Raw genomic sequence first — 15919 nt, forward strand, 5'->3', positions numbered from 1 at the left:
ATCACCTCCACTACCTCTACCACATCCATCACCTCCACAACTTCTACCACCACCAGGTCCACTGTCACCTTCACCACCTCCATCATCTCCACAGCCTCTACTGCCATCACCCCCACCACCACTACTATCACCACCACCCCCACCATCGCCTCCACCACCACCATCATCATCAGTTCTACTTCCACCACCACCACTGTCAGCTCTCACTTGGTCCCTGTTGCTCTCCATTCTGAGGTCTCCTCTGCCTCCTTCCCTATCATAAACAAGCTCTCCTGCCTCACATTTACAATGTCAATAACCTGTCACATTTACAATGACCTGACTTGCCTATGGTTGCACTTTTAATTAGTAGTAGGACCAGGACTTGAACACGAGTCTCCCATCACCACAGCCATTGCTCAGCATTGTTTAAGAGCTGTCACACCTACTGTATTTCCCTTTGTGCTTGAACTTTCAGGTGGCACAAAGCTCATTTGGAGGGTTTGCTGGCAAAACCTCTGTTCTTCCTGCTTTCCTCCCTCAGGCTGTGGTCCATCTGGATATTGGGGTTGTTCAGACATCTTCAGGTGATTCCTAAGTGTGGCCAAGGCAGAGAAACCCTTCTCAGCAGCAGCATTTTACAAATTATAGATATGCCCAACCCCCAATCCCACCCCATCCCTGAGTCTGCCATCTTACCTAAACATAGTCCTAACCTCTCTTTTGTCTGGGAAGATATACTGTTTTATCTGAATTTGTCTTCCAATTTTTTTGGAAGTGGTCTGGGTGTAAATTACAATTGCATAAATGTGCTCTGTTCCCCTCACCTGTAGTCCTATCTCTGTTTTCACCTTGTGTGTTACAGAAATCATCTGGGTACCTAAATACTCACACGGATTTATCTTAGGGGGCACCAGTTCAAGGAGATTGGCTCCAGCAGACAGCTTTGTTTACAGCCTTGTGTTTACAGCATCAGACCAGGGCAGGGTCTTTGTTATTCATTAGGGTGAGAAGCCATTCCCAGTGACTAGGGTGATGGAGAAGCTCCAGACTAGAGAAATGCCAGATCTTTACTGATTCACTGAAAAGGAAATTCACAGAATTCCTGTTGATCATGGGATCATTAATAAAAATGTTCAGTGCTGTAGGAGGCTGGAAGTCTGAGTCACGGCTGTCAGAATAATAAGTTTCTGGTGAAGAAAGTACGTTTTACATTGTCATGGCCTGTGTTTGAAAGGGCAGCTGGATTGTTCTGAAGACGCTGTAAATGCGGGGAATGATTGGCTGTTTGGCAGGCTTACAAGGAGCAGGAGACATCAGAAAAATAAAATGGGATTCTGCATCGCCATCCTCGTCAATAAAACACCTCTGTTAGCCATATCTTCCAGCTAGCAAAACAGTCTTGACATCTGAAATTGTCAGTAAAACACGGAAACACCGGACGAGGTTTGCCAAGGCAGAGTCACTGGGCTGGTGAGCCAGTGCTGGTAAGCTCCGAGGGTGTGAGTGACATCTGCAGTTTCTTCCCGTGGACCACAGGTAGCAAATTCAGTACACAGATCTCATGGCATCTGCAGGAAAATGAGACTTGGCAAAATTTACCTAGCATCATGTTTTTAAATGTGTTAACATGCATTGAGGCATGAGCAAATATTGAGGAGACAGGTTGAGTCCATGGGTGGGTAGGTGGGTGATGAATAGATGGATGGGTGATGGTTGGGTGGGTGGAGGGATGGGTTATGAATAGATAAATGCATGATGGATGGGTAGGGGGATAGATAGATGAATAGGTGCATAGATGGATAATGAATGGATGGGTGGATGAATAGATGGATGGATGATGCATGACTGAGTGGATGGATGATGGGTGAGTGGATGGATAGATGGATGATGAATATATGGATGGGTGGATGGATGGATGATGGATAGCTGGATGAATTAATGGATAGAGGGATGATGGATGGATGGGTGGATAGATGAATGGATGGAAAAATGGTTGATTGATATATGGATGGATGAGAGGAATGAACAGTAGATGGATGGACAGACAGACTGATGGACCAATAGATAGATGGGTGCTGAGTGTGTGAAAATGAATGGCTGGGAAAAGGACAACATGGCTTTACCCCCACCACTCCTATTCACTGGATCTCTTCATGTTCACAGCATTAAATTATGGAAAAAGGATGCCGCAGTCCCTAAGGCACATTCTCTGTGACCCCCTCTCACTTCGTTCTCCCTCATCCTGACAGCTGGCCCTGCATTATAGCCAGCCCTTGAGATGGAAGGGAAAGGCAGCATGGTCTATTCCTACATGGAAAGTGAAATTATGGAAACAACTTTGCCTTAAGTCGTCACTTTTCTGTTTTGTAGAGTGCACTCTGCCTGCAGATGTTTTTATGCAACTGCATTGCTGCCTGAGAGCATGCTCAAATGTGGAACTGTCCACTTTGGTAGAGCAGCACTTGGTATTTAGGGTCGTTTCAGTTTGCTCAGCGGTGCCCTCTATTAAAGCACATCATCTTTTAAAATGTCCTCTCTCATAACGTGTTTGTATCCCTGCTCAATCCATGGGATAAACATTGCTAAAAAAAATACCAGTTAACTGTGGGCCCTTTATTTCATGAGATAAACCGGCTTTGTTCCCCTCGCGCTTTACTGCCACACAACTGTCACAACATTTGCCAGGATTTGGAACACAAAGAAGTATCACAGCACGTTAATCCCTGTGATGGAGACAATGCTCTATTAATATTTTATGGCAAACAAATGGACTAATAAAAAATTCATATGCTTCTCACCAGGAAGAGTCACTATATTCTGATTTGAAGTCACCTTTGGCCGGGGACTCATGGAATGTAACAACGTTTCCTCAGCCAGGCTGTGCCATTGCATGTGCTCCCCCACGTAATCCATGGCAGTCCCCTCCCTGTGCTGAAGTTAGTGGCTTGCCCATCTCTGCACTGTCCGCACCCAGAACCGTGTCTGCCACATGCCAAGCCCTGACTAGATGCACTTGGATGCATCGGTGCATTGGTAGGCAGATATAGTGCTTTAGAATAAAGAGAAATTTGGTAGCATTTCTTCCAGGAATCTTCGCTTCCTGTTCATATTTTGGTATTATGCTCTTTTTAAAATGGAATTTTGATGATTATTAAAATATGACCATCTATTTTCTGTGATTATCAAATTGCTTCAATATCTCTCTTCATCTTGACAGATAGATTATCGCGTCTTTCAGCACCCAGCTCCAGCCTTATGTTAAAAAATGATTCCACTTCAAATCCTATTTTCTCCTCTCCTTTAACTGCTACCAAATTTCTCTTTATTCTAAAGCACTTTACCTGCCTACCAATACATTTACCCATTCAAAGAACATTTAGTAAGGGCAGATTTGGAAATGGAGATCTATAGTTAAATAGCTCTTGGAGTTATTCTCATGTGGTCGCCCGCTGCCAGACAGAGGATCGCTCATCTCCAATCAGTAGTTCTCCACTCGAGCATGCATTGGAATCACCTGGGGCCTTGTTAAGCCAGGAACTGCTTGTCCCCACCCCCAGAGTTTCAGATTCAGAGGGTCTAGGGTGAGGCTTGGGAGTTTGCATTTCTTTTTCTTTTTCTTTTATTATTTTTTGAGACAGAATCTCGCTCTGTCACCCAGGTTGGAGTGCAGTGGCATGATCTCGGCTCACTGCAACCTCCGCCTCCCGGGTTCAAGCAATTCTCCTGCCTCAGCCTCCCGAGTAGCTGGGATTACAGGCAACTGCCACCACGCCTGGCTAATTTTTGTATTTTTAGTAGAGATGGCGGGGAGGGGGGGGGGTTCACCATGCTGGCCAGGCTGGTCTTGAACTCGCCACCTCAGGTGATCCACCCACCTCGGCCTCCCAAAGTGCTGGGACATGCAGTTCCTAACACCTTCCCAGGTGCTGCTGGTGCAGGAACCACGCTGTCAGAACCTGACTTGCCTCATTAGAGATGGGAGTAGGGGCTGTTTCTACCACCTGCTTTCTCCCCAGTGGCATAGACTTTGCCTGACTTTGCCACAAAGGTCTCACGTCCTCATGGCTGTCCTGCTCTCTCTAGGTGGCCTGACCTCCCTGGGCAAGGGTGACAACACTGCCTGTGATTGCTGCAAAATCAGGACAGCTCACACAGGACAGGGGCAGGGTCTTCTCTCGTCTCTGCCCGTGCTTCCTTCTAGGCGGCAGTGCCTTCTGAGTACAGTCATGGTGGTGCCGACGATGTCTGTGTATGACACGGGATGTGTCACCCATGCAGACACCAACAGGTTTACAGGGAGCAGCGTGGGTCAGTGGGGTGTGGCATTATTGCGGCTCCCTGAGCAGCGGGCAGCCATTCCTGCAGCACAGGATTCTGCTCTCCCTCCACTTCCCTCTGTGAGGCATGGACACCTCCCAGCCATCCGACCTGTTCTCACGACTGTGCCTTCTGTTGATGTTGAGTGTTCTGGCATTATAACGTTCCTCTAGAGTCTCCCTCTGATCAATGCTTCCCTTTGTCCCCTCGAGAGACAATCTTACTCGGGGCATGGGAATTTGACAGGCATCTGCAGGTCCCACGCCTTGGGACAGAACGCACATGAGTAGAAGCACTTCCTTCTCCTTGCTCTTTGTTTGTCTCAAGGAGCTCCCCGCCTGGCCAACCCAGGACTGTGAGGAAGCATGGTAAAGCCTGGACCTTGGGAGGGAGGAGGCAGGAACCAGAAGGGCTGGAAAAGGGCACAGGACAGGCTGACAAACATGGCTTTCTTGGGGGCTATTGGGTCAGAGACGGCTCTTCTCTGCCCTATTTTCATCATTTTCTATAGGGGCAAAGACACCTGGGGAACTGCACGAGGAAAGGGGAGTTTTCGGCTCCAGCTTGAGCCACTGGGACTTTCCTGCTTGGAGAAGGTTGCTGCAAGGGGTCCTGTGTGTTTCATTGCCTGTGAGCCTCATGCCCAACATGGAACCTCCTGCATGGCGTGAACAGTGCACATCCAAGCTTCAACAGCAGCCTCTGGGGAGGGAGTTGAGCTACAACTTGCACTGTGAACATGCCATTCTCCTGGCACAAGAGGCCCTCATAAGAAGAGAGATCTAGGACAAGAGTGAGCCAGACCTCGGCCCCAGCTGTGCGGACACTTGCCTGAGGAAAATCTTACCAAGCCCCCACCCTTCTATAAAATTCAGGAGCCACAGAAGCTTCTCCAAGCAAAGCCCGCAGAGAGCTCAGCACACCAGAGCCTTTAACACTCAAGCACAGTTTTCTGAGAAAGAAACACTTTGCTGTTAAATCAAAGCAACGTACTTGTTCCTTCATTTTTTTTCTAAAAGGACAGGAAGAAAAATGTACACTCAGTGAGCTGATGTAGATTCTAGTTACAGGGCAGTCTGATTTTCGCTTGGTGAGAAAGCCAGCTCAAGTATTGGTCACAGTTGAGAATATACGTGAGACCCTTACCTGTCCCGAGTTTGTGGGGTCAGCCACAACCATGCCCGTCACAGTCAGGCAGGGGGTGAGTCTGGAGAGCTCCATCCAGGCTCCCTGAACAAAAAGAGCAAACTCTCAGGTCTGCAGCAGATTCTGTGTGTCCTATCACCAGCTCCCTACCTCAGTCCACACTCCCGTCTATTCTGATCTTGCCACCTTCATGAAGACTTAATCATTTCCATCCCCTATCAGATGAATGGGTGGGCATTATTAATTAAATATCCTGCTGCTTCTGTGCCCTTTCCTGCCTTCTTTTCTTTGAATTAAACTTATTTCTTGAGGAGCTTGAAAAAAATTATCTCATTTTTATGAACTTGGTCTGGCTAGAAGCATCTAGAGTGGCTGTGATCAGGTGTGTAGGGAAGGACATCTCTGCTGTGTACCAGTGAGAGCTAGCCAATAGGTTCAGCCTCATTCAGAGGCACTGAAATATTTCTCCATGACACCGTGGGTTTATTTATTGTTGATGTTAAGTTTTATTTAGTTTTAACTTTGCTTTTCTTTTTTATCAAAGTATTGCATATTAGTGCTTAAAAAAAATAATATGGAAGAGTCTATAGTGAAAAACAACAGTCTTTTCCCTCTCCTTCTAACCCATCCCACCCCCATGTGGAGATGACTTTTCACTCTTTTTACACTTTCTCCTGATATATATACCATCCTGTATGGTAAATCACTAAGCAAAATGCACATTTCACTGTTTTTAAATGAACTTTTGTCTTATTTATTGTCTTTTTATGATAGATAAGAATTCAGAACACTTAACTTCCTACCTATTCTACCTCCTCCATTTATATGTGGATTTTATTCTCTATGTCAGTTACCTTTTTATGTTTAAATACTATTACAAGTTTGTTCATGTTACATTAACTACAGAGAGGAGCCCTTAACTTCCCAATTTGTAAACTGAGATTAGTCCCCCGCCCTGTCCTACAAGTCCCTTTCCTGTCCCTACCACACAGCAACTTCTGCATCTTTGTTTTTACTTTTGCATCATTGAGGTTGATGGCATTTACACTCTGTCCTGTAATCACAACGAAACCTTCCTTACTTTTCCATAGATTGATTCTAAAAGATTAAAATCAATAAATAGCATTTACTTTGTCATAACTAAGTGATTATCTTTCATGATAGAGCTAAGGAGTGCCCTGTGATTGCAATTCTTTTTGCTTCACTTTTTGTTTTCCTGGAGTTTTAAATTGCTTTTGTTTTTTACCTGAAATATTGAATTTTATTACATCCTCTCTCTCCTTTTTTCAAATCCTCTCAGCTATTCTGTTGCATTGCCCTTTTCCCCAAATCTGTCTCTCTGAGTGCCCTCCATAGCCCTGGTATTGTCTGGACTATTTTTTCCAACCTCTACACTAAGGCCATCCTGGGACCTCCCCACATTGCTCCCTCATGTTGGGGCAACTGTTTCCTAGATCTCATAGATCACGTGATTTACTCCCTCTTTTGTCTGGAGGGCATTCTCTGGATGATCTACTAAGAAAGGAGTGCAGGAAGTAAATTTTCTGAATTCTTGAATAGGTAAAAATGTCTCTTTTTCACACATTTAAAATTTTAGCTGTATGTAGAATCATAGTGTTTTTATTAACTCTTTATTCATCAAAGCTAGAGGGTATAGCTCCATTCCTTCCAGCATTTTGAGATGCTAAAGATAAACCTCATGTTGGTCTGTGATATGGTTTGGCTATGTCCCCAGCCAAATCTCATCTTGAATTGTAGTTTCCATAATCCCCAAGTGTCGTGGGAGGGACCTTGTGGGAGGTAATTGAATCATGGGGGCAGTTACTCCCATGTTGTTCTTTTGATAGTGAATTAGTTCTCATGCGATCTGATGGTTTTATAAGGGGCTTTTTCCCCTTTGCTGGGCACTTCTCCCTGCCACCATATGAAGAAAGATGGGTTTGCTTTCCCTTCTACTGTGATTGCAAGTTTCCTGAGGCCTCTCCAGCCCTGCAGAACTGTGAGTCAATTAAACTTCCTTCCTTTATAAATTACCCAGTCTCAGGCAGTTCTTTATAACAGTGTGAGAATAGACTTCTGATACTTGTTCCTCTGCAAATCACCTTTTTTCTTTCCAAAAGCTTTTTGAATTTTGAAATAATATATCCATGTATGTGTTTTCTTTTCATTTATCACCATTTCATCCATATCCTTTCAATTGTTCCTCCTGTTTGAACTGCATTTCCGAGTCTCATACGATGCTTTACCTGCAGTTCTGAGTCCCCATGATTCTCTCTGAGGTTTCAGCTCTGCAAGTGTCCAAGTTGCTGTGCCCTCCAGCCTGACTCATCCCTCATGACCCTTCTATCTACTTTCTGTCTTCCAGAAACAAGAAATCTCTCAGCCCTCCCCTGTTGTCTTTATTATTGTACATATATTTCATTTCTTTATTATCATTGCAATTAGGTTTCTGGAGGGAAAACAAACTAATGTGATAAATCTACTAACTTAAATTGGAGACTTCCAGTGTTTTCTTAATAACCATCTTCTTGTTTGAAAACTAACCTATGCAGTATGGAAAATAATGATCCCTTGTCATTGCACATCACACTACCCGTAGGTAACTACTGTGAGAAATTTGATAAATTATCCTTTGAGATTTCTTTTCTGGAAATGTATATTTGTTCTTCATTTATTTGGGTTTTTTTAAAAAAATGATTAAGCCATTTTCCCAACACCATTGATTGTGGAAGTCTTGCTTTCCCTACTGATTTGGAATGACATCTTTATTAAGTATAAAATTATCGTACAAACCAGTGTGCGTTAAGGATGCCTGTCCACTACTGATGGTTGCATCAGTCAGATGTCAGCTGGTTCCAGAAATACGCTTATTATTAGCAACTTAAAAAAATAAATCCCCTTTCCCTATGCTTCCTTTTTAAAACCACCTATCTATTTCTTCTTATATGCGAACTTCAGAATTATTTTATTTGATGCTCTACTGAAAAGAAATTCATTGGTTCGCTATTAAAATTAAATTCTTTTCTTTAACCAATATTAAGTATCTACCAGGTGTGAAGCCCTATGTAAGGTGCTAAAAAAACATAGAAATGAATAAGGTGGGTATGGTCTCTGCCATTATAAAGCTTAAATATAATAAATTCAGTTCTTTCCAAACTGATCACCATTTTGAAAACTTTCCCATGTCTTTTCTCTTATTCCAGAAACGTGTTTCTATTCCTTTTTCCTAAATAATATCCTTCCATTTCATCATGTGTAATGCTGCTACCTTTTGTTTTTAGCCTCCTTTTTGCAATTTACTAAATGCTTATGATCCTACAAACTATTTGCCCAGTATTTCTTTATATTATTTTTATCATTTAATTTGAATTTATCATGAAATTGATAGTAGTTTAGAACTAGCTATGGATGAACTGATTTTAGAGATTACTTTTTTTACATGTTGAGTTTTTAATTTTGAGCCATTAATTCTGAGTTGCCTTCGTAAGTCAGTGTAGAATATATTCAAGTAAAAGATAAGGCCAGGCACAGTGGCTCACACCTGTAATCCCAGCACTTTGGAAGGCCGAGGCTGGTGGATCCGTTGAAGTCAGGAGTTTGAGGCCAACCTGGCCAACAAGGTGAAACCCCGTCTCTACTTAAAATACAAAAATAAGCCAGGCGTGGTGGCGCACACCTGTAATCTCAGCTACTCGGGAGACTGAGCCAGGAGAATCGCTTAAACCCAGGAAGCGGAGGTTGCAGTGAGCTGAGATCATGCCACTGCACTCTAGCCTGAGTGACAGAGTGAGACTCTGCCTCAAAAAAACAAAAAAAAAGTGGAAGATACACTTTAATACAAAAATATATTGGTTGTTAAAAAAACACATTGAAATATTAAACATTAAGTATTAGCAATAGACAGAAAGTAGGAGAAGCTTCAGATCAGCCTAAATTTTGATCCTTTGTCAAAACTTATTTCCTTATTACTAGATTATTGTGAAATTTATGTTTTCCTATAACTCAAAGATTCTAGCACAACATATTTAGATGTTTCATTATTTTCCCTGGAATGTGGGAAATCCCTTTTAGTCTTCACAATCAGGCCTTTTTTCCCACACAGAAGTCTCGTCCTCTTTGTCTTCGGTCATCGTGTCTCTAGCCACTCTGGTTTGTGGGTAGAAGCACTGCTCTCTGGGTAGAAGCACTGCTCTTCCCAGCCGGTAGGAAGGCTCATCTTCTTCTTCTTTACACCTCTGTGTCACCTTCCTCTGCCTTCTGGGAGAACCTCCCACGTTTTCCTCAATTTTCCTGACCCAAATTTTTCTAATTTTAGTTTTAGTTTCCTTGCAGCCCCCTCATCTCACTTTTTGGTCTCATCTTGGACTTTTAGAATTCTGTTCTCTTTATTTTTAGTGTGACTTCCCTTTTCTTTATTCCGCACCGTTTGACCCTCACAGTTCCGCACCTCAGGAAGGAGAAAGCCTCCCACACCTCATACCTGGCCACAGACAAAGGGTGAGAGTCACCTGTGACTCTGTGTTCTGACTTTTTAGGTGCTACTGAGCTCTTCTCCCATGTAAATCTGAAAGACAGTCTAACCCGTATGCATCTGGCATGGATCGTCTGGGCTGAGTTGACATTTTTTTTCTACCTTCTTAAGAATTTTTCTTTAACATTCTATGTAAATTAGTGCACATGAAAAATTACAATCTTCCTTAGCACCCATTTAGCAAAGGTTTGACTTTCCAAATCTGTGGCTGGTGTGAGCCCAGCATTTCTGAGGGAAGAATAATACAGTGGGGAAGAGAAAACCCTTTTCCTTCTGCGTTCTCATGGCTGGGGCTGCCCTGTTCCCTACAGGGAAGAAACTGGGCGAGACCTTGTCTGGTTTCACCAGTGCCATCTGTGTTGCAGTGAGAGATTTTCAACATTCATTTCTAGTGGCATTGTGACTTTTCATCATTTCTGTGTGTCTTCTTAGACATGATAACACAAAGTCAGTAAAGGTTGTCTCCCTCTGCCGGCCAGGCACCACCGCCAGCTGGAGACCTCTGTCTGGAGAGTCCACACTCGATGTGGTGTATGGTGTGCTGTTTGTGACACCCAGGCAGACACTGCCCATAAAGAATCAGAACATCTGACATGAGGCTCAGCCTTGGCCCTGAGACCAGCCGTGCAGTGAGGTTCAGCCTTGGCCCTGACGCCAGCCGTGCAGTGAGGCTCAGCCTTGGCCCTGAGACCAGCCGTGCAGTGAGGTTCAGCCTTGGCCCTGAGACCAGCCGTGCAGAGAGGCTCAGCCTTGGCCCTGACGCCAGCCATGCAGTGAGGCTCAGCCTTGGCCCTGACGCCAGCCGTCTGGTCAGATCTGTTCCACTTCTTCTCCGTGTAGTTGTCCGGGCTCACAGCTTTGAAATTAAGAAAAGTGGAAAATATATTAGGAGTGAGTGAGGACAGCTTCACTTCTTCTACCTAGGGATTTCTGCTTCGGAGAGGCGTCAGTGAGCAAGTAAATGTTTTATTTTCCCTTCCAGCAGCAAAAGTGTGACTACAAACCTTATAGAGCAAAAGAATGTCCCTTTGTCCAAAGCGTCGCCGCCTCGCAAGGTGCCTACCTTGTCCCCAGAAAGCTCTAGAACGCCTTCCAGATCACCCTGTTGGTGGTGATGCTTCACCCTTGTACACCAACTTGAGTTTTAGAAAATAACTAAAATGTATTTGGGCCACGCACAGTGGCTCATGCTTGTCATCCCAGCACTGTGGGAGGCCGAGGCAGGTGGATCACTTGAGGTCAGGAGTTCAAGACCAGCCTGGGCAACATGGTGAAACCCTGTTTCTACTAAAAATACAAAAGTTAGCCGGGCATGGTAGCGGGCACCTGTAATCCCAGCTATTTGGTAGGCTGAGGCATGAGAATCACTTGAACCTGGGAGGCGGAGGTTGCAGTGAGCTGAGATCACACCACTGCACTCCAGCCTGGGCAACAGAATGAGACTCCGTCTAAAAAACATAAAAAATAAAATGTATTTGGCACCAGGCGTAGTCATTGATGCAACTCATGGACTTAGGAAATGTTGACTAGAGATGAGATGTTGCTATGCGGGTCATGAGGCAGCATCAAGCTCTCAGGGCAAGTCGGCAGAAGGGGCCCAAAAGCTTTATGATAAATGGCAACAGGATTAGAAGAGGCAAGGAACTGCCCAAAATGTGAGAATCACGGCTTCCTTACATAGAGGTGGAGCTCTTATGGATGCATGTATGTGAAAAGAAATCTGATTATATAATCTTTATAAATTCCCTTAATAGTGTTTATTGTTTGGGGTTTTTAAAAATATTTCACATTGTATTTCATCACCATAACATCTCTAAGGGCGCCACCAGGCTTTAAAAACTCATATTACACAAATGAAGAAACTGAGGGTTGAAGCACTGTATAAAATTAGTTGTAGAACCAAGGCTTTCTCAGGCCTCTGAGGTGAGCCACATTCTGCCCCTCGACCCAGGGATGATCTTCGAGGCAGAGTGGGTCCACATTTAACTGTCCCAATTTTTAGTACAATTATATTTTTCCTCAGTGCAACAGCCTCATATTACAAACTAAGAGACGGAAGGAAAAGAGGGAGGGAGGGAGAGGAAAGGAAGGAGGGAGGGAAGGGAAGGGAAGGGGAGGGAGGGAGGGAGAGGAAAGGAAAGAGGGAGGGAGGGGAGGGGGGGGGGGGGAGGGAAAAAAGAGATTATCTAGCACTCACTTTATGTAACTGGACATTTTACTTGGGGCTCTGTATTAGTCAGTTCTCACACTGCTAATAAACACATACTTGAGGCTGGGCACGGTGGTCCATGCCTGTAGTCCCAGCACTTTGGGAGGCTGAGGCTGGCAGATTACTTGAGGTCAGGAATTTGAGACCAGCCTGGCCAACATGGTGAAACCCCATCTCTACTAAAAACACAAAAATTAGCCAGGCATGGTGGCAGACATCTGTAATCCCAACTACTTGGGAGGCTGAGGCATGAGAATCGCTTGAACCCGGGAGGTACAGGTTGCAGTGAGCCCAGATTGTGCCACTGCACACCAGCCTGGGGAATAGAGTGAGACTCTGTCTCAAAAAAATAAAAATAAATAAATAAATAAATAAAATAAAGACATACCTGAGACTGGGTAATTTAGATAGAAAAGAGATTTCATGGACTCAGTTCCACATGGCTGGGGAGGCCTCACAATCATGGTGGAAGATGAAAGAAGGGCAAAGGGGTGTCTTATCTGGTGGCAGGCAAGAGAGCGTGTGCAGGGAAACTTCCATTTATAAAACCATCAGATCTCGTGAGAACTTATTCCCTACCATGGGAACAGCATGGGAGAAAACACCCGAATGATTCAATTATCTCCACCTGGCCCCGCCCTTGACATGTGGGGGTTATTACAATTCAAGGTGAGATTTGTGGGGGGACGTGGCCAAACCATATCAGCCTCCGAGTAAAGAAACAGTGTGGTTGCTACTTCTAGAAAATAACAAGCCACACCAGAGTAACACATCCTTGCCTCCTTCTAAAGCCATGAAGCAGGCTTGTCCCTGTGCGTCCACGTTTTGTGGCCAAGAGCTTTAAGCAGGAATAGTACCATGGCTCCGTGGGCCATGTCACTGCTGTTGATGCTGCACACCGCAGCCCCCTGGTTCCATCCAGTGGTACTCAGCCTAGTGACATTTCCAGCATGACTTGCTCTGGAGGCATCAAGAGAAGGTTTGCATCCATCTCATTTTCATTTATAACATTTCACTTCCAAATTAAGAAATAGAAAAACTGAGAATAGTGTGTAGTCACATTTGGCCTAGATGAAGATTATTTGTACAAAAGAACACTATAAAAAGCAGAAAGAAGCATAGGATGAATGAATGTTTCCAACAATTGAGAACAAAAGCAGCATTTTTCCTAATTAGCATGAAGGACATAGGGGGAAAAATAGTCATTCCAGGAGACCTTTTTCTTTCTTGATTGCATGCAGACGAAATGTGTTTGCTGAGAGAGTAAGTGCAGGGTACCCGGTGGCTTCGCCACTGCCCCCAATGTGGACATGGAATCTGCAACCACAGGCCCCACGTGGCTCTCACACACGTCCCGTGGTAGGGAATAAGTTCTCATGAGATCTGATGGTTTTATAAACGGCAGTTTCCCTGCACACGCTTCAGCATCCTCCAGTGTGGACTCAAAGACCAGTAACAACATCATTAAAAAAGAAAAGTGTTCTATGTGAAGCAAGGGCTAGGCACAGACCTTGAATTATATTTAAGGACAAAAGTGACATACATTTTTTTCTTAGGATTGTAAATAATGACCAAATCCCATCATTATAAATGCCTGTCCCTGCCTTTGGGCCGTGAAACAGCAAAGCAGGAACTTTGGTGAATGTTGCTGGCAGGATGTGCCACCTTTCAATGCCAGGGCCAGGATGGAGAGCAGGGGGGAGGGCATGGTCCCTGTGGACATGCAGGCCAGGTTCTAGGGCAGGCCAGGCTCTAGGGTGGGCCAGTATGGGGAGCAGATGGTGGGAAAAAAAGCAATCATGTTTCAGACATCACAGAAATGCAGCAGGTTAAAAGGCATGAGAGCTGGATTACAGCTGAGCACCCCTCCTGTGTTCATGGGTTGTGTGCCTCCTCACCACCCCAGTCCTCAGGAACTCCCCACGACCACAGTGGGCAGCTGCAGACCTCCCCTCCTGGCCATGCACCAGCAGCCCCCTGTCTCAGGCCCTCACTGGCTTGCCACTGTTCCTCCTGTTTGCCACATGGTCCTGATTTAGGTCAAGTTATTAAGAACCTTGATTAAGAAGTACGTGTGGGAAATGGGGGAGCTGTGGCACTGGAATCTCCTGGTTAACTGAGGCTCCAGCTAAGGCATCCGGCTACTTAGTCCTTTCTGTTAAAATAATTATTAAATGTAGTGAGGTCGCCCTCTGGCTCGCCAGGAATTGTCTAGTGAATGTACTGCTGTCTTTAGTGATAAAAGATCTTGTAAGACCACAAAGTAATCATTCTGAACAGTAGATCTCATTATAGATAGAGAAGGGGTGAGTGATTGAACGCGCATCAGCTGGCTTCTAGAACATTCTGGGATTCACCTGGGGATAGTCTTTTTGGGGCATTAATTTTCTCAACACTTTCTTCTTCCTCTTAAATGTAAAATTGTATTTTTTAATCTGGTTTTTGGAGGGCTCTAGGTGACTGGATGAATTCCCAGAAGCCGCCCTACCCCTCGAGCTAAGTAGAGAGCCGCACAGAGCCTGTGGTAGTTTCAGGTTTGGGCAGAATCAGGCGCATGACCCTTAAGATATCAAACCAAGTTCGCCTGAAGCCCAGAGCCATGAACCAATTTCCCTAATTAGCTAGAGAGTGTCCCTGGGTATTTTATCTTTAAGGAGGAGGAATTAGAGAATGGAGCCTTCAACAGCCCAGGCTGGGATGCTTCTCACCCTGTGTCACTCTCTGGGGCCTCCCGCCAGCCCTTTTCTGGTTCTTTCTCTGTCCTGCCTCCCCGGACCCCTCGCTGCCCGGTCAGGTGGTTAGTCGTGCGTTTGCCTGGTACTGCGGTGTGAAAGTCAAGGCATCAGCTGGAAAGACGAGACCTCAAAACCCACGGAGCAGCCCCCACGCCCCTCACCCCCAGGGCAGCCACACGCAGCGACATGCAACTCCCCGTGTCTTTGGGTTTATTTAGCAAGAGGCAATGACTGGGCGGCCCCCCCCCGAGTCCTGCACCAGTGCAGATTCTTGATAAGCCGGATTTCAGAAGCTCGCAGGCTGGCTGTGTCACCACTGGCTCCGGCCCCCGGCTCCCGTGTCGTGTCCAGGGCTGGGGTCGGCGGTCCCCTGGCTTCTGTCGTGCGGGGGTCCTGCCAAGCTGCTCATGCTGCGTTTGGCGTTTCCAGGGAGTACTACGTCACCATGGTGAAGTGGGCCACCAGCACCAAGGTCGCCGTGACCTGGCTGAACCGGGCGCAGAACGTGTCCATCCTCACCCTCTGCGACGCCACCACGGGGGTCTGCACAAAGGTACGGGGGGCTGTGGGGGTGGAGGGGAGACGGGCGAAGAACCGATGGTCAGACGCGCCCGAGGTGGCGCCAGAGTCGTCTCAGCCCTCGGGCCTGGGGCTTGGGGACCGGCCGCCGAGCTGCTGCGGGGAGCCTGCGGCGCAGAGTCCCGGCCCCGGCGTGGCTGCCACCTCGTGGCTGATGCAGGCGCTGCCGCAGACCCGGCCTAACCCATCGGTGAATTGCCAGTCACCCGGTGCCCGGCACCTGGACACCGTCCACAGTTCACTGAGTGTTGCTTCCCTTTATCCGCGCTCACCGCTGTGACCTAAGTGAGCGTCCTCCTCGTTGCAGCTGATGCCCACAGAGGAGGGGCACTGCCTTTCCCCAGGCCCCGCCGACAGCTTCCCCCAGCGGGCTCCAGGCGCGCGTCCCTCCCCAGGTCCAGGTGAGGCCAGCCATGTTTC

The 15919-nt window shown here is 46.0% G+C and overlaps 1 protein-coding gene across 3 annotated transcripts in view; it reads left to right on the plus strand.

Annotated features, from left to right (window-relative positions):
• The window catches only part of DPP6 (dipeptidyl peptidase like 6), a 1054804-nt gene that overhangs the window by 938364 nt on the left and 100521 nt on the right, over positions 1 to 15919 (plus strand). For all 3 annotated transcript variants that reach the window (XM_032753183.2, XM_032762299.2, XM_032753182.2), the window contains exon 11: positions 15350 to 15473. In XM_032753183.2, the coding sequence (XP_032609074.1) occupies positions 15350 to 15473 (124 nt within the window). The remainder of the gene's footprint in view (positions 1 to 15349; positions 15474 to 15919) is intronic.

This window comes from Hylobates moloch, unplaced genomic scaffold (assembly GCF_009828535.3).
Source record: "Hylobates moloch isolate HMO894 unplaced genomic scaffold, HMol_V3 SCAFFOLD_1, whole genome shotgun sequence".
Classification (NCBI taxonomy): Eukaryota; Metazoa; Chordata; class Mammalia; order Primates; family Hylobatidae; genus Hylobates; species Hylobates moloch.